Source organism: Schistocerca americana, chromosome 3, assembly GCF_021461395.2.
Source record: "Schistocerca americana isolate TAMUIC-IGC-003095 chromosome 3, iqSchAmer2.1, whole genome shotgun sequence".
Classification (NCBI taxonomy): Eukaryota; Metazoa; Arthropoda; class Insecta; order Orthoptera; family Acrididae; genus Schistocerca; species Schistocerca americana.
Genome location: NC_060121.1, coordinates 405,315,677 through 405,340,755, shown reverse-complemented (window position 1 = coordinate 405,340,755; position 25,079 = coordinate 405,315,677). Strand labels below are relative to the sequence as shown.

The window sequence follows — 25,079 nt, the reverse complement described above, 5'->3', positions numbered from 1 at the left end:
TCAGAGCATGCACAGTCGAAAACAGACAGCTCCACCTCTTCGCCGAGTTGATCTTAGCATTGCTGACCACGGTTGCAGCACTCGACACTGGTTTCTAGTCACGGAGAGAGCTCTACAAACATTGTTCCGTTAGTTTTATTTACATACAAGCACGAAGAGATACGGCGTAACTTTCGGCCGATTTCGGCTCGGATTCAAAGAGAAATGGCTTAATTGTAGCGCCGTATTTACAGTGTGCTGTGGTACATTATTACATGACAACCGGCCGCCACTGCTGTGGACAATTCCATCGTGAAAGATGATAACAGTAGCGAAACTTCCTGGCAGATTAAAACTGTGTGCTGGACCGAGACTCGAACACGGAACCTTTGCCTTTTGCGGACAACTGCTCTACCAACTGAGCTACCCAAGCACGACTCACGCCCCGTCCTCACAGCTTTACTTCTGCCAGTACCTCGTCTCCTACCTTCCGAACTTAACAGAAGCTCTTCTGCGAACCTTGCAGAACTAGCACCCCTGAAAGAAAGGATATTGCGGAGACATGGCTTAGCCACAGCCTGGGGGATGTTTCCAGAATGAGATTTTCACTCTGCAGCGGAGTGTGCGCTGATATGAAACTTCCTGGCAGATTAAAACTGTGTGCCGGACCGAGACTCGAACTCGGGACCTTTGCCTTTCGCGGGCAAGTGCTCTACCAACTGAGCTACCCAAGCTCGACTCACGCCCCGTCCTCACAGCTTCTGTTAAGTCTGGAAGATAGGAGACGAGGTACTGGCAGAAGTAAAGCTGTGAGGACGGGGCGTGAGTCATGCTTCGGTAGCTCAGATGGTAGAGCACTTTCCCGCGAAAGGCAAAGGTCCCGAGTTCGAGTCTCGGTCGGGCACACAGTTTTAATCTGCCAGGAAGTTTCATATCAGCGCACACTCCGCTGCAGAGTGAAAATCTCATTCTGACAACAGTAGTGTTCACAGAGCTGCATGTCCCAGGGCCGGCGAATAGTGAAGGACGCCTAGCGACGCTGGAAAACATAATGAACATTCTGTTCCTAGCAAAAGTTCGCCATTCAGTGATCTATCACCACTGGACGTCTGATGCAAAGACTATGAAATACTCTGTGTGATAAATAATTTCGTGCAGCTGTTTGGGCCCCGGGAAAGCGAAGGATCTGCCAGCAATGCTTGTGGGGTGTAGAGGTCGTGTGCCCTATAAGCCAGAGGTGGTGTTATCACGGTGTAATTCTGAAGTGAGGAGTAAGTGATCCTACGTGAAGGAAAATTACTACATGGATGAGTGAGAAAATCGAAACTGTGTTCTCCAGTGCGGTCATCGAATTTTGCTTAGGCACTTTCCTCGTTTTTACGTGAGGGTATTATGGATTAATGAGCGTGGACTTGTTCGTTAAAAAGAGGCCACAGAGCTGTGCGTGGATACGTTAGCTAGTTGGAGGTGGTGGAGGTGTTTGGGAGAAGCTGATGCGAAATAAATTTTATTAGTTGCCGCGCAAATTGGAGAGTGATATTTTTATGTGAATATTTCTATTTACGTTTAAGTATATTTCTGTTGTGTTGCTGAGGTGATTATCATCGGGGATTACTATCAGGGTGAGTCAATAAATAACTCGTAAACTAGGGTAGAGACATCAGAGCCGTGTATACCAGCCTGAAATTTATTTTCTTTTCCATCATGTCCTGCTGTAAACTTAAACACTTATCCCATCGTTCTACAAGGTTCTGAAAACCTGCAGCATATAATTTTTGTGGCAGCGTTCGCTTTTGAGTGACCTCTTGGGATAGAAAGAACTTATTTCGTTCCTTAAACTGCCGCAACCCACAAGACAGATATGTCGTGGGGGTAGCGAAATACTCCTAGACGGGAAACAATGTGCCATCACTGGATAACCAGTGCGGAGAGGAATCTTCTTCTTTGTGACTTTTTCTTGTCCTTTGCTGAATTCCTGTAGCCCACAGAACACATCTGTCTATGAAATAAAATTCCAAGCGCATATGGGACGAATTTTGCTACGGACGTGCTCTGCGGACAGTCCCTCGACTAACAACTAGTTGGCTACACATTCCCAGCACACTTGCCATTTTGGCAGATTATTAATCACTGGTCGGGGAATATTGCGTATCGGCTACCTTACAAGCTTCATTTACTGCCACTTTCTGGATTTAACCAGTCATAGCGGAAAGGTAACTGCCTTAGAGCCACTCGCGATCATTCACATCAAGTTATAAAAATATGACGCGATAAAAGCGCAGAGATGAAATCAGATACTGGATTGTAAGGTTTACCCAGGGCCAGATATAAATTCAGATCACAATTTAGTAGTGATGATGAGTGAGCTGAAGTAAAAGAGATCAGTAAGGGAGAATCAATATGGGAGGAACTGGGATGCGGAAGTACTAAGGCTACAGATACAGCAATAAGGCTCAATAGGCAGTTAGTTGAAAAGGAATGGACATCTATAACAAGGGCAATCACAGAAGTCGGAAAAAATACGTAGGTACAAGGAAAGTAGCTGCGAAGAAGCCATGGGATACAGAAGAAAGACTTCAGCTGATCGGCGAACGAAGGAAGTGCAAAAATGTTCAGGAAATTCCGGAATACAGAAAGACAAGTCACTTGGGAGAAATAAATAGGAAGCGCAGGGAAGCTAAGGTGAAGTGGTAGCATCAAAAATGTGAAGAAATCTAAAAAGAAATGGCTGTCGAAGGACCGGCTCAGCATATAGAAAAGTCAAAACAACCTTCGGTGAAATCAAAAGCAATGGCAATAACATTAAGAGTGCAATGGAGATTCCACTATTAAATGCAGAGGAGACAGAGGATAGGAAGAAAGAGTACACTGAAGGCCATGAGGGGGTAGACTTGTCTGACGACGTGATAGAAGAAGAAACAGGAGCCGATATAGAAGAAGCAGAGGATCTAGTATTAGAATCAGCATTTAAAAGAGCTTTGAAAGACTTAAGATCAAATAAGGCAGAACGCATGGATAAAATTTCATCCGAATTTCTAAAAGCTTTGGGGGAAGTGGAAACAGAAGGAATAGTCACGTTGGTGTGTAGAATGTATGAGACTGACAGCATACCATCAGACTTTCAGAAACGCATCATCCACACAATTCAGAAGACTGGAAGAGCCGACAAGTGCGAGAATTATCGCACAATCAGCTTAACAGGATCTTCTCAACAGCTTAACAGCGTCTGCTGAATGGAATCGACAGTCTACTGAGTATAGAAAATGAACTGAGAGTAAATCGAAGAAAGACGAAAGTAATGAGAAGTAGCAAAACTGAGAACGGCAAGAAATTTCAAATCAAGATTGGCCATCAGGAAGTAGATGAAGTTAAGGAATTCTGCTACTTAGGGAGCAAAATAACCCATGACGGACGGAGCAGAAAAGACATAGAAAGCAGACTAGCTCTGGAAAAAAGGGCCTTCCTGACCAAGAGAAGTCTGCTAGTACAAAACATGGTAATTTCAGGAAGAAATTTATGAGAATTTAGGTTTGAGCACAGCATTGTAGTGAAACACGGACTGTGGGAAAACGGATAAGAAGACAAACGAAGCGTTTGAGATATGGAGCTACAGACGAATGTTGAAAATAAGATGGACACATAGGGTATGGAATGAGGAGGTTCCCTGGTGAATCGCCGAGGAAAGAAATATATGGAAAAATTGAGAGGAAGGGACAGGATGATAGGACATCTTTTAAGAAATCATAGAATAACTTCGATGTACTAGAGGGAGCTGCAGAGAGTAAAAACAGTAGAGGAAAACAGAGATTGGAATTGGAATACATACGGGAAATATTTGAGGATGTACGTTGCAAGTGCTGCTCTCTGAGATGAAGAGGTTGGCACAGGAGTGGAACTCATGGCGCGCCGCATCAAACCACTCAGAAGGCTGATGACTAAATAATAATAATAATAATAATAATGCGGAAGATGTTTACAGGTGGCGTCAGTGGCGATGGAAGCAAAGCCATCGCGATAAAAGGCGTGAAGGATGGGGCGCGGCTCTATCTGTGTTAAACTACTTAAAAATTTGTAACACGTAATAAAAAAGATTGAGTGACGTTTATAAAAATTACGAAAGAGGGTAATTAAAATGTAAGGTATTGATAAAGCCTGAGTCGTAATACAAATTCCGTCTTTCAAAATAGAATTTATAAAAATACTGGAAGTGGATAGTTAAAACGTAAAATATCAATAAAGCCCGACTGCTAAAACAAATTCTCTCTCTCACAAATATAATAACATATTAGTGGACATCCGGAAAAGGCTAACCTAGGAAGCTAAAGAACTGTGATAGTAAAATAGCTATAGGAGTAATGGTTATCTGTTTAAACAGCCAAAATTTAATAAAGCACCCTTGTGTCGAAGATCTGCTTGCGAATTCAAGGTAGAACCAGGATATCTTATTACAGCACGGTAAATCTCTACTTTTTCTAAAATGTTAAGGGTATCACTCTTGCTTTCGAAATGAAGAATCTGCATAGTCTTCCGGTTGTCGGTAATAAGGTGACCAGACTGGTGTAAATGCGCGCTTAGTGCCGACCTCGAGCTGGAATCACGCTCAACTTTGAGTACTTCAAAAAACTTGTGGACGCTCTTCCTCACCGAAGTGAGGCTCTATCCGTGGTTACTAGCGCCGGTGTTACACACTATATCCTTGATGTCAACCATGAGTTGACTACTCTGAAATCCCCAGTGCTTAACTGAAATCTCGTCATACAGTCAGATCGACAAACAGATGTACGCCGTTATCTGAATGAAATAAAAGACACTAGTATAAATATATGTTTGCATGAAAATACATGTTATTACAAATTGCACAATTATTTAATAGTTAATCCAATCGCCGCAATTATCGATTATACACTACTGGCCATTAAAATTGCCGGACCAAGAATAAATGCAGATTATAAACGGGTATTCATTGGACAAGTATATTATACTAGAACTGACATGTGATTACATTTTCATGCAATTTGGGCGCATAGATGCTGAGAAATCAGTACCCAGAACAACCACCTCTGGATGTAATAACGGCCTTCATACGCCTGGACATTGAGTCAAACAGAGCTTGCATGGCGTGCACAGGTACAGCTGCCCATGCAGCTTCAACACGATACCACAGTTCATCAAGAGTAGTGACTGGCGTATTGTGACGAGCCAGTTGCTTTGCCACCATTGACCAGATGTTTTCAATTGGTGAGAGATATGGAGAATGTGCTGGCCAGGGCAGCAGTCGAACATTTTCTGTATCCAGAAAGGCCCGAACAGGACCTGCAAGATGCGGTCGTGCATTATCCTGCTGAAATGTTGGGTTTCGCAGGGATCGAATGACGGGTAGAGCCACGTCCACTGTTCCAAGTGCCGTCCATGCGAACAAGAGGAGACCGAAACGTGTAACCAGTGGCACCCCCTACCATCACGCCGGGTGATACGCCAGTATGCCGATGACGAATACACGCTTCCAATGTGCGTTCACCGCCATGTCGCCAAACACGGATGCGACCATCATGATGCTGTAAACAGAACCTGGATTCATCCGAAAAAATGACGTTCTGCCATTCGTGCATCCAGGTTCGTCGTCGAGTACACCATCGCAGGCGCTCCTGTCTGTGATGCAGCGTCAAGGGTAACCGCAGCCGTGGTCTCCGAGCTGATAGTCCATGCTGCTGCAAACGTCGTCAAACTGTTCGTACAGATGGTAGTTGTCTTGCAAACGTCGCCATCTGTCGACTCAGGGATCGAGACGTGGCTGAACGATCCGTTACAGCCATGCGGATAAGATGCCTGTCATCTCGACTGCTAGTGATACGAGGCCGTTGGGATCCAGCACGGCGTTCCGTATTACCCTTCTAAACCCACCGATTCCATATTCTGCTAACAGACATTGGATCTCGACGAACGCTAGCAGCAATGTCGCGATACGATGAACCGCAATCGCGATAGGCTACAATCCGACCTTTATCAAAGTCGCAAACGTGATGGTACGCGGTATCACAACAACGTTCCACCAGGCAACGCCGGTCAACTGCTGTTTGTGTTTGAGAAATCGGTTGGAAACTTTCCTCATGTCAGCACGTTGTAGGTGTTGCCAGCCTTGTGTGAATGCTCTGAAAAGCTAATCATTTGCATATCACAGCATCTTCTCCCAGTCGGTTAAATTTCGCATCTGTAGCACGTCATCTTCGTGGTGTAGTGATATTAATGGCCAGTAGTGTAGCTTGGTACCTTAGCCCTTTCTCCGGTAAATCATGCACGTTTACAACCTCTAAATATCGTATGGCCCACTTCGCAACGAATGTCTTTGACTTTCTATCAATTTTAACAGCAGTACTATATGAAAGCTTTGGTCGCTTTGGATGATTTACAAGGAACACTGCCTCGTGACCCTTCAGATATTTTGCCGTCATTTTAAGCTGCAGCCGACAAAACAGAACATTCAACTCCCACACTGTTTATCTATACACTGTGCAAGAGGGTATTGTTTACAGATTCCAGACCACTACCAGAGATGTCGCAGCGGACGTTTCATTTAAAATTACTTTTTTGTGGAACTGACTGTATTTGTATTAACCGCTTCGTGGTGGTAGTAAAGTGAGAGGGCAGTTACCTGAATTCGGGCCTCGGTGAGCTTGGTGCGCTGGGCCAGCTCCTCCCTGGTGTAGATGTCGGGGTACTGCGTGCGCTCGAACGCCTTCTCCAGCTCGTCGAGCTGCTGCGCCGTGAAGGTGGTGCGGCTGCGGCGCTGCTTGCGCTTCAGCGGGATGCCCGGCTCTGACTCGCAGTCGCTGCCGTCGCTCGTCTTGCCTGCAACAGCACGTCACACCACGATAGCGACTCGTTTGTCCCGCCCAGTACACTCTGTTTCACCTCGAGCAGGCAATGTTTCTGCCCAGCATATTGGTGATATTTCGCTTTTTTAAAAACCCTTGTTTCTGTGGTGTAACAATAAAATCCAAGTGTCCGTTTCTTTCATACAGATTACTAGATGAGTCGTCATGTTATGTTCCATCTGTTCAAGTGGACAACTGAAATACCGTAATATTGTAAGATCGTTTTTGTAAGCAAATGGAACTACATCGTTCCAGAAACCTTTCAAGTCTCATACATCTACCATGTATATAGTAAGACTGAAGCGACGAATAAAAATTTGGACCAAGGGTGGGATTTTGGATTCAGGGCGGATGCCTGGTGGGCAGTCCATGAATTTGTGAAAAGCTACTGTGTCACGATGGCGTGGTGATTAGTGAAACTGCCCAGTGAATAGGAGACCTGTGGTCGAATCCCATCCTTGGTACAAATTTTCATTCCTCACTTCAGTCCGCATACATATATCATAGGTGTTTGGGACTTGGAAAGGTGTCTAGAACCAGTTAGTTTCATTTGATTAAAGCCACTTATGCCTGGTTTGAGGCATGATACCCCATTTCTTTCACTGCTGAGGTGCCATTCCAATACAGTTGGAGAGCTCCTGCAACGCTGTTCGAGTTTAGGGGGAATACCAAGTGAGCTGGAGCGTGAATGGGAAATAAGACTGAACGGGCAGGCGTGCTAGGGTAATACAGGCACCTGTGCAAAACCACTGTGCCAGGGTGGCGTAGTGGTTAGTGCGCCTGCGTAGTGAGCAGCCTTGGAGCAATTTTCATTCGTCTCTTCAGTCTGCATATGTACATCTATTTGTTAGGTTGATACTTCACAGCCAACAAGAATTCTTAAAAAAAAAAAAAAAAAAAAAAAAAAAAAAAAAAAAAAAAGAATAAAGAATATCCAGCACCTTCAGCTACGCTGTATAAACTAATAATTAGTTCGTCCATGAAGGATGTCATCATGAGTCCTTCGATTGATGATTTAAAAAAATAGTTTTTCTACATCAGTCATTTATTTGCTTGGGTTACCTCAAGGCTCTTTTCTTACTCCATTGTTATTCAGCCCGTACATATCCGGTTTGTGGAAATAGAAAACGCATTAGCGAGGCTTTTGCACTGACAGTATGTGTGTCTGTGGTGATATTTAGACAATGAGACACATTGTAAAAGAGTACCCTAACGGAAGTTTCCCTGATAGTATCAAGAGTCTAAATGAAGCATCCGAGAAACGCTCTGCTCGGCTGCCTTCCGACGCTGTGAAATGTGAGCCATTCAATGTTTATATAGTGTAAACAGTTGCACATATATGTTTTTTGGTTAAATGTGTAAAATAATTTTGTTGTTGTAACTTATGCACACGATAATGATAATCATTTATTTGTTGTACCACTATGTGTTTCAGCGAGTCACATCTTGACCTTCAGATGGAGAATCACGCAGTTACATGCTTGATGTTAGATATGTGCATAAACATATTTTCACAGCAGTAGTAATGGTTTTGGATAGAAAATATTTTTATCATCAGCAAAAGATGCAACACAATCTGTTTTTCATTTGGCCTTCCGCTATAAAAACGCGTTTGTGCCTCTCGCTAAGACCAAGGTTGGTACTACGTAATTTTCCACCTAAAAAGCTCCGTATAAACTACAGAGACGCGTAGTGCTGTAATAAAAAGGTGACTTATGCAGAAAACTTTTATTTATTATAAAGATTATTCTAATTCGTTTTGTCCGGACCTTGTAACTTGCTAGGGAATCTCTTTCTCAATATGCCGACACTTAATTGAGATGTTTTCATACCTATCAATGGATGAGTTGCCTCGCATTTACTGATATACTGCATTAACTGATTTGGCGCATGGAAATCTATTCCGAATTAAACGTGAAACCATAAATTCAGCTGTTAGGGTACAGAAATGAAAAGGAAATAGATAGTATTTATTTTCCGCCGTGGAAGCTTAGCAGCTGACGCACCGAGCGATTTCACCATGGAGGAAATGATTTAATTTTTCGCTTCGTTGCTGTGGTCCACCTTCGTAGCTGAATGGAAAGCGTGACTGGCTGCCGTACGGAGGCCCTATCTTCAATTCCCAGTACTGCCGGAATTTTTCCTTTGTGGGAGATCTTGAACGCGGTACACTCAGCTTGAATGAAAAGCTTACTTGAAATAAAAGCAGCGTCTCCAGGGTTTAAAAAGCCGACACCGTCCGTAAGATCGGTACCCTACCCCACACACCACATTCGAACTACGCCGCATATTCAAGGATGACGCGGCGACAGGTTGGAACCGCACGCTCCTCTGGGCTTCATCGCGGAGTTATATTTCTTACTGTGGGTGAGGTATGGATCCTCCGCGCAAGAAACTAAATGTAGTCACATTAATGGGACGAAAGTGTGCCTTGTTTCAAAAGAACCAAGTAGTTTTCGTCTCAGAGCCAACATTTTATGGTATGCAGAAAGATATTGTTCTTATTAATTACCTTGTAGGAGCTTAAAAACAACAGGTAAATGTTACGTTAAGTGAACGGAAGTACGTGAGAAGAAAACCAGTCAGCCTTCATTAGGATACCACATGTGCACAGAAACATGCTTTGGGAGTGGAGAAGTGGAGGACTGTGAAGTACGAATTGTTGCAACATGCAGCCTGTTTATCACATTTGGGTCTCTGTGACTATCGTTTATACTCTTCTCGAAATAAATTTGTGGATAAAGAACGTTTTGAGTTGATTGAGAAGGTTACGGCAATTGCAGATGAGTATTCTATTACCCTTTCAAGGGGACAGTTTATGGATGGAAGCTACTCTCTGGAAACTCGTAGCTTTCCAGACTGTTTCGCGCAGAACTCCCACCTAGTATCGGTCCCAAGTGTCTACAGAACGTTTCAAATGTATGGTGTGGGCAGCGATCTGGAAAACTTAAACCGATGTCAAAACAATCCACGTTGCGGTTCTTTAAAAGAATTGATGAGGCAATGCAATAAATCCTAGGCCTCTGTAGACAGGATTTTTTTCGTAACGATTGTACAAATTGGTCTACATGTAAGGAAAAAGACGTAGAGCACGGCGGAATCACGGGAAGGAGCTGTTTCTAACAACTTGATGTGGCACACACAATAAGTTGGAGAAAACGTTTCACAAGCCTCGCAGCAACAGACCTCAACAACGGGAAAAGAACTGTGCGGGGGGACGTTGTGCTACTGGTTGGTCGGTCAGGGCGGCGCCTTGTGGAACATAAGAAATTTCAGCATCTGAAAATGTAGATGGACTTCGAGCTGAGCAGTCATCTAGATGGCCGGCCACATGCAGAAAAATGAGGCGACGGCATTACAGTATACGTTGTGTGATGGAGTCCAATAGAAGTGTTCAATACGTCAGAGACGACCGCAACCGGAGATGCAAATACACATAGAATGTGGATACGATATGTCTGCATTATTGTAGGCCTGTAGGCCAACAATTTTTCCATTTGTAGTACAGGGGGAGGTGTAACTGGATGGAATGTGATAGAGGATAGCACTTACATATCTCTCTCTCTCTCTCTCTCTCTCTCTCTCTCCCTCTCAGTTTCGGGTATTTGCAGTACCTATTGAGTTATTACTTTTTGGACACACAGATGTTTCTGTAACTGTTTTTTTATTTTCTCATGCACGGCTCTACTTTAAGTTTAGTCAACCTGGAAGTCTGTAAATTCAAGAATGAGAGCCAGAGAGATGAGTTTATCGAACAGAAAAAATTGGTCAGGTGCGTATAGGGCTCTTGGTCTGAGGGTTCTGTACAAACTTGGTTACGTATATAGACATTTGATCCATTCCGATTCCAATCCTTTGGAGAATGTTGTAATTTCAAGTTTGAAGTCGGATTACGAATGACGAAAGAAATATTTTTTTGTACTGTGAAACCTCGCTTCTTAGCAAATTTCATAATTATAGGTCAACGGTAGGTCCCCTATAGGTTTTGATGAGAGAGTTTGCGAGTATCAAAATATATGACATAAATGGCCGTATCTTTCGATAGCATTGACTAAGAAGCTAACTTTTTATTATACCGCCGAGGAACCATAGACATAAATCTAAGCTTGATACATCTCCCCGTTCCAGAGAAAAGGGGACCTTAACAGACCCACGGACGTACAGTCAGTCTGATGACAAATGACAAAAATTTTTCATGTGATGTGGCAACGAACGATCAATTATCGATTTATTTCTTTTAGTTTTTTGTGAAACCATGGTTCTTGCCAAATTTGATGATCCTAGGGCAACGAAAAGTACCCTGTGGGTTGTGACGGCTCAGTTTGCGAGTATCAAAATATGAGACATAAATAGCCGTATCTTTTGATTGTATTAACTTATAAGTTAAAGTTCATTAAACCGCTAAGGTGCCGTAGGCCTTAGTATTTGACCTAAATTTCAACTTGGTACGTTTACTCGTTCCTGAGAAAAAGCGATTTTAATAAACTGACGGACAGGCAGTCTGATACAAAAAAATTTTCTTGTGATATAATTAAAAATTAGCAACTTTCTGATTTTTTCGTTTGGTTGTAATGTGAAACTGTGCTTCTCGCAAAATTTGATGATTCTAGGTCAACGGAAGTACTTTGTAGGTATCGATGAGTGAGTTTGCTAGTGTCAAAATATGATATATAATTGGCCGTATCTTTTGATTGCACTATGTTAGAAGATTCACTTTCTTACATCGCTAAGGTACCGTAGACCTTAACGTAAGACACAAATTTCAACTTGATTCCCCTTTCCATTCCTGAGGAAAAGGGTTTTGAACAACAGGCAACAAAGTGATTCTGTAAAGCGTTTCGTTTTTCCCGATTGAGGTACGGATCACTTAAAAAAATATTTTGCACTAAAAGGTCTCCAGTAATACTGAGCGTGTATCCTGCGTACCGACGTGCTATGTTAATTGGGAAATGCCTCAATAAGTAATTGCGAATTAATGTCATGGCAAACTGGCGCTGACGTCTGATTGAAACTCCTTTCACCTTCTCACACTGTGCAGTCACAAGCTTAATTTAAGAAACTAATACCACGCCAGTTGAAATAAAGCATGAAATGCGAGTCCTGCGGTGTCCATCAGACGTGAATGCATTCACAGTCCTAACAGGATGACAATGATGAAGGTGAAATGGGAGATATGATACTGCGTGAAGAGTTTGACAGAGCACTGAAAGACCTAAGTCGAAACAAGACAGACCCCGGGAGTAGACAACATTCCATCAGACCTACTGATAGCCTTGGGAGAGCCAGCCCTGACAAAACTCTACCATCTGGTGAGTAAGATGTATAAGACAGGCAAAATACCCTCAGACATCATGAAGAATATAATACTTCCAATCCCAAAGAAAGCAAGTGTTGACATATGGAAATTACCGAACTATCAGTTTAATAAGCCACAGCTACAAAATACACTCCTGGAAATGGAAAAAAGAACACATTGACACCGGTGTGTCAGACCCACCATACTTGCTCCGGACACTGCGAGAGGGCTGTACAAGCAATGATCACACGCACGGCACAGCGGACACACCAGGAACCGCGGTGTTGGCCGTCGAATGGCGCTAGCTGCGCAGCATTTGTGCACCGCCGCCGTCAGTGTCAGCCAGTTTGCTGTGGCATACGGAGCTCCATCGCAGTCTTTAACACTGGTAGCATGCCGCGACAGCGTGGACGTTAACCGTATGTGCAGTTGACGGACTTTGAGCGAGGGCGTATAGTGGGCATGCGGGAGGCCGGGTGGACGTACCGCCGAATTGCTCAACACGTGGGGCGTGAGGTCTCCACAGTACATCGATGTTGTCGCCAGTGGTCGGCGGAAGGTGCACGTGCCCGTCGACCTGGGACCGGACCGCAGCGACGCACGGATGCACGCCAAGACCGTAGGATCCTACGCAGTCCCGTAGGGGACCGCACCGCCACTTCCCAGCAAATTAGGGACACTGTTGCTCCTGGGGTATCGGCGAGGACCATTCACAACCGTCTCCATGAAGCTGGGCTACGGTCCCGCACACCGTTAGGCCGTCTTCCGCTCACGCCCCAACATCGTGCAGCCCGCCTCCAGTGGTGTCGCGACAGGCGTGAATGGAGGGACGAATGGAGACGTGTCGTCTTCAGCGATGAGAGTCGCTTCTGCCTTGGTGCCAATGATGGTCGTATGCGTGCTTGGCGCCGTGCAGGCGAGCGCCACAATCAGGACTGCATACGACCGAGGCACACAGGGCCAACACCCGGCATCATGGTGTGGGGAGCGATCTCCTACACTGGCCGTACACCACTGGTGATCGTCGAGGGGACACTGAATAGTGCACGGTACATCCAAACCGTCATCGAACCCATCGTTCTACCATTCCTAGACCGGCAAGGGAACTTGCTGTTCCAACAGGACAATGCACGTCCGCATGTATCCCGTGCCACCCAACGTGCTCTAGAAGGTGTAAGTCAACTACCCTGGCCAGCAAGATCTCCGGATCTGTCCCCCATTGAGCATGTTTGGGACTGGATGAAGCGTCGTCTCACGCGGTCTGCACGTCCAGCACGAACGCTGGTCCAACTGAGGCGCCAGGTGGAAATGGCATGGCAAGCCGTTCCACAGGACTACATCCAGCATCTCTACGATCGTCTCCATGGGAGAATAGCAGCCTGCATTGCTGCGAAAGGTGGATATACACTGTACTAGTGCCGACATTGTGCATGCTCTGTTGCCTGTGTCTATGTGCCTGTGTTCTGTCAGTGTGATCATGTGATGTATCTGACCCCAGGAATGTGTCAATAAAGTTTCCCCTTCCTGGGACAATGAATTCACGGTGTTCTTATTTCAATTTCCAGGAGTGTACTAACACGAATTCTTTAAAGACGAATGGAAAAACTGGTAGTCGTGGAAGACCAGTTTGGATTCCGTAGAAATGTTGAAACACGTGAGGTGATACTGACCCTACGACTTATTTTAGAAGATTCATGAAGGAAAGGCAAACCTACGTTTCCAGCATTTGTAGACTTAGAGAAAGCTTTTGACCATGTTGACTGGAATACTCTCTTTCAAATTCTGAAGGTGGCAGGGGTAAAATACACGGAACGAAAGGCTATTTGCAATTTATACAGAAACCAGAGCCGGCCGCTGTGGTCTAGGGGTTGTAGGAGCTTCAGTCCGGAACCACGCTGCTGCTATGGTCGCAGGTTCGAATCCCGCCTCGGGCATGGATGTTTGTGATGTTCTTAGGTTAGTTAGGTTTAAGTAGTTACAAGTCTAGGGGACTGATGACCTCAGATATTAAGTCTCATAGTGCTCAGAGCCATTTGAACCAGAAACCAGATGGCAGTTATAAGAGTCGAGGGGCATGAAAGGAAAGCAGGGGTTGGGAAGGGAGTGAGACAGGGTTGTAGCCTATCCCCGATGTTATTCAATCGGTATGTTGAACAAGCAGTAAAGGAAACAAAAGAAAAATTCGGAGTAGGAATTAAAATCCATGGACAAGAAATAAAAACTTTGAGGTTCACCGATGACATTATAATTCTATCAGAGACAGCAAAGGACCTGGAATAGCAGTTGAACGGAATGGAGGATATACGATGAACTTCATCAACAAAAGCAAAAGCAAAACGAGGATAATGGAACGTCGAATTAACTCGGGTGATGCTGAGGGAATTAGATTAGGAAATGAGATGCTTAAAGTAGTAAATGAGTTTTGTTATTTGGGGGGGGGGGGGCAAAATAACTGATGATGGTCGAAGTAGAGAGGATATAAAATGTATAATAATAAAATAACTGATGATGGTCGAAGTAGAGAGGATATAAAATGTATACTGGCAATGGCAAGGAAAGCGTTTCTGAAGAAGAGAAATTTGTTAACATCGTGTATAGATTTAAATTTCAGGAAGTCGTTTCTGAAAGTATTTGTATGGAGTGTAGCCATGTATAGAAGTGAAACGTGGACGATAAATAGTTTAGACAAGAAGAGAACAGAAGCTTTCGAAATGTGGTGCTGCTGAAGAATGCTGAAGACTAGATGGGTAGATCACATAACTAATGAGGAGGTATTGAATAGAATTGGGGAGAAGAGAAATTTGTGGCACAACTTGACTAGAAGAAGGGATTGGTTGGTAGGACTTATTCTGAGGCATGAAGGGATCACCAATTTAGTTTTGGAAGTGTGGAGGGTAAAAATCATAGAGGGAGACCAGGAGATGAATACACTAAACAGATTCAGAAGGATGTAGGTTACAGTAGGTACTAGGAGATGAAGAAGCTTGCACAGGATAGAGTAGCATGGAGAGTTGCGTCAAATCAGTTTCTGGACTGAAGACGACAACAACAACAGGTATCTTAATAGAGCAATACAAACTTTTGTAATCAACGTTCTCCTTGAACTTCGTACTTTAACTCGCACACAGAATTTATTTGTTTTCATTGTTTTATATTTAAGAAGAACAGCATGAGTTTGATTGCTTAGCTAGTACATAGACTGCAAACGGTAACTAAACCCAAATCATTACTGATTTCAATCTCTGGAAAGAATATCACTTCGTAAAAGACAAGAAATAAAGTCGCTGTAATACTAATTTCTTTTTGGTCACATTTCTGCAAACGCAATATGTACCGCTGTTCAATTTTCAGTTTTGGAAAACAGTGTTACCATTTTCTGGTTAATGTTCTTATTATTAATTTGGTTTTATTTCGTCTTACTAATAATTTTATTAATTTATTGTATGAATTACCAAACTAATTCTATCTTATCTATTTGTCCTTCCAACATCGTTCTGTGGTGTAACGGGCTCATTTTTTAGAAATAATTTTGTCTTTTACCTCCAACAGAAAAAAAAAGATTCGATTCTGATATCTCCAACTCTTCCGCTTTCCTTTTGTGTGAAATGTTACGATAATATCCTCATATACTAAAATAGGCTGCTTCTGTTTCATGTGCGACTAAATCTTAGTCTTTTGAAATAATAAACGCATCAAATGGAAGAGACACAGTATCCAGTAAGAGCTATCAATATGTGTATGTCACCAACAGACAGCATTGTGATGGTAAGAGAAGAAAGCTTGTAGAACCAACGTAGCAGAATGATGCCGGTGCAACATTTGAGATCGATGAATTTTGTCACATTCGGTACGACTCAGACGGAGTCATATTGAGGTGGTTCACTCTTTGCAAGTGAAGTTTTTGCATCTAAAAGTTTCCTTCGGGGACGGGCTGAGGCCACGAGGTACACAGTTTGGTTTAAATGGTTCAAATGGCTCTAAGCACTATGGGACTTAACATCTGAGGTCTTCAGTCCCCTAGACTTAGAACTACTTAAACCTAACTAACCTAAGGACATCACACACACTCATGCCGGAGGCAGGATTCGAACCTGCAACCGTAGCAGCATCGCTGTAGTACACAGTTTATCCATAATTATTATTATATACTAGAAAAATAAGGCTGTTAACCGAAAGCAACCTAACGCTACGGGTTTGCCTCGTCGCACCCAGCCAAAGTTTGATATTAGGCGGTGGCGATGTTAACGATGGACAAACACTACATCGAATTACAGGTGCACGATTGACGCCTGTATTTACGAATAAGTTTCCGTTGAACATGAAAGATGACAGCAGAGGTACTTTGATTTGCTGAGAAATTATAATAGCCAGAAACTGCCGCTACTATCTCCTGAGTTCTTCGTTATCTTTGCATGTACCTGGCTGATACTGCAGTATTTAAATTACTATTGCTCTTTCTACAGAAAGTTTGGAATCGACAAAAGAATTTTAAGCCTGGAATTCCCGAGCTAACTGCGCGTACGCGCTGCCTGGGTGGCGGAGTGCGTGCTTGGGAGTCGACGGCCACTCACTTTCACCCGGGCTACCGTGCGGCGTGCGGGCAGCCTCAAGTGTTCGCCGACTGCATGGGCGGCAGGTATCCATTACGCAGCGAGCAGAAGCTATTAATAAGCGGGCCGCCGGCTTCGGGGAAGGCCGCAGGTGTGCTGCCAGAGGCTCCCATCTGCTAGCGACTAGCCCGCACTCGCGGGAAGTCCGCTCGCCTCGTAATAGTTTCGTTAGAATTGCGGCCAGCACCTCCCACTATGGAGGACATCCTTGTCACACTTTGGTGTACAGGATGGAGAAGACTGGACTGTATCTGTGGCTCGGTGGTTCAACCTCACACTATAACCACAGAAGACATATTCTGGAGAATTACTAGTACTACATTACTACGGAAGATGACGACACGCACCATAAATGCAATATATCGCAATATTCTTGGTAATAATTATGCAGTGTTAAGTAATCGAGAGGAGTTGCCTTTCCCTGGTAGTATTCAATTTCGTCATTGGAGAAGCAGAGAAGAAAATCAAGAAGACTTTTGGAAAGGTAGGTAGAATTTAGGGAGAGGATTTAAAAACTTTTCGGTTTGCCGATGACATCGCAGTTCTGTCTGAGACGGCAAAGGAGTTCCAAGCAAAGCTGAAAGGAATGGATAGTACCTTGAAATGTTATAAAATGAATATCAAGAAACGTAAAAAAAATGGTAAATGAGAGTTGTCGAGTTAAATTAAGGATGATGATTGGGTTAGATTAAGAAAGGACACCAAAAGTATTTGCTGAGTCTTCTATCTGGGCAGCAAAATAAATTAAGATCGCCAAAGCAGAGACGATATAAAACACAGACTGTCAATAGCAAGAAAAGCGTTCCTGAAGAATTTGTTATCCTCGAATATAAATTTGAGTGTTATGAGCATTTCGCACAAGAAGAAGACAAAAGCTTTCGAAATGCGTTGCTACAAAAGAATTTTGAAAATTAAAATGGTAAATCTAATGATTAATGCGGAGGTACTGTATGGCCCTGGTAGAAAAGAAATTATGGCACAAGTTGAACAAAAGAAGGGGTCGGTTGATACGACAAATTTGTAATAGAAGGAAATGTAGCAGCCATAGGGCACTGGCTCCTAGTGGTTCTCCATACTAGTTGACGAGATTTCAGTTGGGGGATATTATGCATCCCAGTGATGATATTTATCCTGAAAGCAGAAAAATATCATGGCAATTTGACCAGAAAAGTAACTGAGCTGTTGACGTAGTTTCTGATCGATACACCATGTGCCTGCATCACTACCTTCATTCAGCGCCCCTCTACCGCGTTTTGTGGAGTGAGGGTGTTCAGCGTGACCCTTCTTAAGTTCAGGTGGCCTGCCCACTGGTGCTATTCGACAGGGAACTAGCACTGATGTCACTTTCTTCTTACTCAAGATTTGTATACTCGTTAGTTTTAACACAAACATCGCGCTACACATCTGACACATCGCACATATCTACATCTACTAGGCGACTTTAAACAGTAATTTACACATTACTATGGCAGGCCAACTAACTTGTATTGGATGCTGCAATATACCTCAAAGTGCCACAAGTACATGACACTAATTTTCAACATACTCACCAAACAGTGGTCGGAACATTTTGCCGATCATTCCATTCGTCGACGGTAAAAACCTGCTCATTGGTCACAAAGCCTTTCGCGAACTGCTGTATGAACATGCTCATTGTGGGAAAATCTCTTTCTTCACAGATGTTATTTAAGTTGCCGAAAAGTTCGGAAATAATGAGGGTAAATCAATAACGGATATGCAAAATGTAATTCTTAGGTGTTCATAATTATTATTCAACGGCCTTGCTGCAGTGGTAACACCGATTTCCGTCAGATCACTGAAGTTAAGCACTGTCGGGTTTGGCTAGCACTTGGATATGTCACCTTCCGGGTCTGCGGAATGCTGTTGGCAAGCGGGGTGTACTTGGAGCTTGTGAGACCAACTGAGGAGTTATTTGATTGACAAGTAGCGGCAGCGGTCACGAAAACTGACAACGGCCGCGAGAGCAGTGGCTGATCGTATATCCCTATGTATCCGCATCCGGTAACGCCTAAGGGCTGAGACGACACGGCGGCCGGCTGGTAACGTTGCACCTTTCCATCCCACCCGGACGTCTTTTGAGAAGGTTGCCTAAACATTGTCGCCTGTGGTCGATGTCAATCATTTTTCTTTCCCGGTGAGTATCAACGACGTCTGTGAGGCCTTGGTCCAATTGGTGCTACCATTGCACTACAACTGGAATCGACGTTGCATGGGGCCCACATACCGCCAGAATTTCACAGCAACTCAGTATGCATTTAAACATTTTGCCCACAAGAATCATACGTTGGAGTACGTTGCCAGTTTCCGCGCTCTTTCACTTTCAAACTGCGACGCACCTGTTACCGTTTCCGTGGCAGACCTATGTCTGCAGGCAACCTGAAATATATACTCTCTTCTGACAATGTCCCAATGTTGTTACGCAATGGTCTTAACGACGGACGACAAGACTAACTTACTTTCTAGAGTCTCAATGTACATGTACTAGTATACTTCAGAATCTACAATGTACGTACCGTTGAGGGGAGTACTTGGGATCAATACTAGTCACTCTCCGATCAATTCCATTCCATTCCATTCCATGCACGCGGTGAGCAAGGAAAAGCAAGGCTGTTTGCGTCCTTACGCGTTATAATCTTCCATGACATATTTATCGAGTCCTACGCGAGATATGCTACAGAGGCAGGAACCACATCCTACGGCTGCTATAGGTTCTGCAATTTTCCTAAAGAATTTCTTTCTTCCAGCGATTACCATTTAAGAATGGCCTAAACTGACTTGTTAGCGTACTTGCTGCACGTCTCTAAGTTTCTTTGAGATTTAATGTCGGGGATACTTGATAATGATTCAGAAACTGGAGTGGTAGTTTAAAACAGAGAATGTAACATCTTCTTCGTGGTTCTCTTAACTGACGTATTACAGTTCCTCAGAAACCTCCCAACAGTTCTGCGTTCATACTACTTATTTTCAGTGTTTGCACAATTTCCCATGACTTTTAACACGTTCCTTGTAACTCAATATGTATGATTTGTTGATTTTACCTTACACTTTTCAAGAAAGATGCTATTCACTACACCGCAGGTCAGAAGAAGGCAATATCAATGCGTTAATAATAGAAATTTATACACGACGACAGTATGGGATCCGCGATGATTGGTGGCAGTTCTGGCTTTCCTTCAACTTTCCGACACATCTGAGCAACAAATGTCTGTAAGCAACCTTCAATCGTCGTGTTTCTATTTTCGAGCGCCGTCACAAGTAAACGTACAGGTTACAGAATTCATAAAAAGTTTACGACTGTTCTTACAAACAGCGAGAGTAATATTTGAATCAGTGAAATCAACTGCTCTGTTTGCAGACTACCAAAAACGCAATCACTGCTTTATCAACCAGAGTAATAGTCTACGACAATACGAAGGCAATCTTTCGAGCTGCATTCGATAATATGATTGTCTGATTTCCATACACAGTAATGTCTCCAAAAACCCAAGCAAGCCAATTAAAAATCTGTACAGTTACTTAAAGTTATTGTACCTTTCTAGAACAAAAGTAAAAATACTTTCCCGGGTACGAAATCAACATAACAACGGAAGTTACGGCAGTACGATGACTGTCCCTTTCCAAACTATAGTGGAAGGAAGCGGGGCACATTTGATTTGGACCTTTGTATTGAATTAATCTTTTATTTCGTATCTAGTAATTATTTCAGAAAGCATTTTGCTTTACATAAGAACACTTTTCCCTGGATTATTTTTAAACGTTTTGGCGCCGAGTTTTCTTACGACCCTCTCTTGTTTGTTAAAACTATAATATTGCTTGAGGATTATCTCAAATAACACTTCTTCGCATATCAGCAATGTTGGCAGAGTCGCGCGAGGCGAAGAAACCGTGCCCAACTCCATTTACAATACGTCAGCCGAATGGAAACGGATGAGAGCAAGAGCAGGCGGTACAGTGGAGCTTTCCAGAAAGAGTGATGAAGTGTGAGAATGGAAAAGTCATCTGTATGCAGTCAGTATCTTTATATAGTACGTCTAGTCTTACCCAACAGTTTTCAGTAATAAGCGGTTGTCGTTGAGCTACGAAACTATAATTTACACCTTAGGTACCTGATGTTGACTTGTCCGAGTAATTGCATCCTTGACGGCAAAGATACACAAGAAAGTTGCAGTAACGTGCAAATATTAAAAGAAAAACCTGGAAAACATCGCCTTTGAGTTTCAACACGTGCAGTCCTACTGTTTTTAGTTGTCATCCCAAACCGCGCCACGGATCATCAACTATGGACAGCTGGCAGACTCGCAACGGATCATTACTTCCGGATTACGAGAACTTAACTTTTAGTCACGTCACGACTCGTCTGTGTAGCTGACTTCGTTTAGGGACGTCGCTCCATCGACAAATACAACGTGCGGCGGCCTTTTCGTATAGTAAGGACTTGCGACGACTCCGCACAGAGGCTCGCCTCGACAAATTTAGATCGTTGGACATTTTGCAACGAGCTCAGTACGTCAATGTGTACATGGCTTCTAAACTTAACCATTACGCCCACGTATTACCGATGACAAACACGATGGCTTCCAGGTTACAGGCGGCGTTCGGACACGTGGTGATCGCTGGTGCAGTTTTTAAGATCCGTTTTGTTACTCCTACTTTACCCTTTCACAAAGGAGATGTTGGACTTACTCACGTCAGGCACAGAGCGCTGGCGCTGTACCTTCGCTCATTGCGGCGACTCTGGCTTTCACCAACAGACAATCTTCTTGGCATCCGGATAGCAGACGTGGCCGGACACACGCTGTGCCCACCGGTACCTGTTGGACATTTATCGCCCTCGCTATCACATAATAGGACGTTTTTTGTGGAACACTGATAGATGTTGGGAGTTATACCGGAGACACAGAGTCCGACAGCAAAGATTTATCATAATGCTCTCCGGCGCTGGAATCCGGCTAACGGCATTGTACGACTGGACGTGGGTTTGGCGAGCCACCTACGCGCCCTTCCTGTCCACTTTAGTGCGGTCAGCGTGGTATGTGGTCACTAACGACAAACTTTCGGCCCGACGAAGGCTCCATACCATTCACCTAACTGTCGTCCGCCCCCGTTAGCTGAGTGTGCCGGCACGGTAACTCAGCGTGTTCGGTCAGAGGGTTAGCTGTCCTCTGTAATAAAAAAACTGAGTTAATGGATCACCGACGAACTGAAACGGGTGCCTTGCGACGTCCGCCCCGAGCACAAACAACGAACAAAACGAACAAAATGAGATTAAAAAGAAAAGTGGTCGGCGCGACAGACTGTCAATCCTAAGGGTCCGGGTTCGATTCCCGGCTGGGTCGGAGATTTTCTCCGCTCAGGGACTGGGTGTTGTGTTGTCCTAATCATCATCATTTCATCCTCAAGTCGCCGAAGTGGCGTCAAATCCAAAGACTTGCACCAGGCGAGCGGTCTACCCGACGGGAGACCATCGTCACACGCCATTATTATTACCTAACCCACGATCCCACGTGTCCACGTTGCTCGACGGTAGATACAGACGAACACAGACTGAACTGCGGCCCCGCACGCCAGTGCTGGAGACTGATCCGCCATATACTGGCGTTCCTCTATGCCACCCTTTTGTTTCGATTGTATCCCTGGACCTATTTCATCCCGATGCCGTCTATATCCCGATGGCCCGGATGAATGCTGTCAATTGGATACAAGGAGAAGCAATACACCATACGTACCGCGACGGCGAAAAGGAAGTCCTCGATTTGTGGCAGTACCAGATCGACGAGTTAGTGGTCTTAATGGAAAAGAACTCAAAACCGGAATCTTTTTGCTAATTATTTGGGATCGTCATTCATGGATCGACCGCCCAGCTGGGGTGTGGCGGGTGTGAGAAGAAGTTGACTTGCAGACGTGATGTTTCCACGATTCCCCTACGACAACAGAAACAGTCATTGGCTCCGACTTTTGACGACTGGCGATGCCCACTGCAATGAAGACCACCTCTTACTGGCCGCTCGCTTCGATAAGGTGATCCAAGCGGATAAGACGGCCCTTTTTCGTTCACATTATCGTCATAATTTCTGGCGTATGATTATTATATTAAAAAAACAGAAAAAAATGTGATGGTGCGCTTCGGTGTTAGGAGGAGGAACGCATCGTAGCCAGGCCTTGGAATTCGACCCCTGCCCGCCTTGCCTCCTCCAGACTGTCGCTGACGTGTTATACTCAAAGAAAAACTTTGTAGGCAGCCCGCGTTCGATTCCTGGGCGATGTATTTGTTTTTAATTTGCTGTTCCGTGTCGATATGTAAGAGGTAGAAGAAATGCAGTAATAATTTTTGCCACCAGGCAATAAAAACCTCCCTCTCATTTTTCAATTAAAAAATAAGCAATGAATAATAAAAAATAGAAAATAAAAAATTAAGAAAATAAGTAAAAAACAAAAAAGTGGTCAGAGCAATGCCTAGTAAAATAAGGTGACGCTCGACCCAGGGGAGTGCAGAGGAGTGGTTGACGTTTTTATAGGCAGTATTTGGAGGGAAGGGGTTGGAGGATGGGGGAGGGGGGGGGGGCGTGAAGTTCCTCCAGCCCTGTTAGTAGTGTTTCAGTGATGACACGTGACACTGTTGATGGTGACCTGTCCATCAAATGAATGCGTTGAACTCAGTGGTCCGATTGGTGCTATACGACGATGTGCTGGCACCGAGTTTCACTCACGCCCTTGGGTGTCTCCCATCGACATCATCAACACTAACACAACATCAAACTCATCAAGTCACATACATGACGATGGATTTTGTACGGATAGCATCGGAGGGTACGTTAAGTGCCAACCAAACAGTAGTGTATGGAATGCCGGTGGGACGTGCGACTGCACGAGCGCTGACTTTCCCGTGCATAGACGAACCCGCTACAGTCTCCATTTCTTCCTGAACTGTCTCAGCAGCATTACGCCTTGTGCTCGGTTGGCCATTATGGGGTCTATCGTCTAAACAACCCGTGGCTTCGAACTTCGAAATCATTCTCGCCACAGCTACATTTGTCAACGGACCTTTACCCGTTCAAATCCCCTTCCTATGGCGATAGGATCGTAACGCTTAACTAGCACATTCCCCATTCTGATAATACAGCTTCACTAAAAGCGCCTTTTCAGGTAACGTCAACATGCTGCGACTGCTGGCGCATCTGATTCTCTCCCTCATTACAGCTCCTTTTATACACGATTGTCATGCGCAGTCACTGACGTTTTACTGTCCAGCGCCATCTGTCGGACATTTTGTGAACTTTTTGTTTTTGATTCTAATAAAATCCCATGTCATTCCAAGAATGTGTGTCAATTTTTACCACTCTATCTACATTATTCCGTGGTTGATTACGTTTTTAAATTTATACTGACTTTTTGATTACCCGGTATATTGAACTTTAAAATGAAATTGCTCCATATAGCCTAACGCAGAATAAAAGAAGAAAATACCGATATTACTCATTTTGTGATAGGTTTATTGGTTCGCTAGGAAGTAAAGCTTAAACTTGAGTCTCCAAATAAGAAATACGACAGTACGTAACATATATTTCTTGGTGACGACTGCTTTACTGTGGTATTGTTGTCAGTCGAACCAACGCTGGATTTTCAGTAGTTGGGCATCATGCGCGTTGGCAAGAACTGCTGCAGAGTTATCTCACGAAACGGCGTCGCGGGTTTAGCCCGTGTGCCATTAGGCGGCGGCCGTTCCCCCGCGCCGGTTGATGACGTCACGGGTCGGGCGGCAGGCTGGCTGTCAACACGGCGGCGAGCGCAGGGCAGCGCAGCTCCGCGCCCCGGGTCTGTGTGTTTTTGCCGTCAGCGCGTCACGGTGCGGCCGTCCAATTGTAAATTATCGCTTAGCGCCGATTAATAGATTAGGCGGGCCTGAGCCTGCGCCGCTAATCCCCGAGTCATTAGGAGCGCCTAACCACCGCCCGGCGCTCTGTTGACTCGGCGAAAGACGTATCAATATGCGACGCGGACGTCTAATTAGAAGGGCGAGACGGCTGCTGGTGCTGCCGCCGCTACTCTTTTTGCGCGCGTCCGCCTTTCCCTGACCCCTTCTCCCGTTTTTCTAGACCTTTTCCTTCTTGCTCTTTCCTTCGTACGCGGCCGTTCTTAAAATGGCTCCGAATTACGGGATATTAGGAGCGGAATTACCGCGCCGCGGAGCTGCCTTTAATTTGTGGCGGGTAGGGGGCGGACTGCAGCGAGAGCACAGCGCACACGGCCCACGACGCCCCGTCCTTTCTTTCCGACTCCGGGGCGCGCAAAAAGCCAGTAAAC

At 44.4% G+C, this 25,079-nt stretch overlaps 1 protein-coding gene across 1 annotated transcript in view; it reads right to left on the bottom strand.

The window, feature by feature from the left end:
* Positions 1-25,079, bottom strand: part of LOC124606116 (protein gooseberry-neuro-like) — a gene marked incomplete at its 3' end in the record, with an annotated part of 141,136 nt that overhangs the window by 19,452 nt on the left and 96,605 nt on the right. Inside the window, exon 4 of the mRNA XM_047138080.1 lies at positions 6,629-6,825. Coding sequence (XP_046994036.1) covers positions 6,629-6,825 — 197 coding nt within the window. The remainder of the gene's footprint in view (positions 1-6,628; positions 6,826-25,079) is intronic.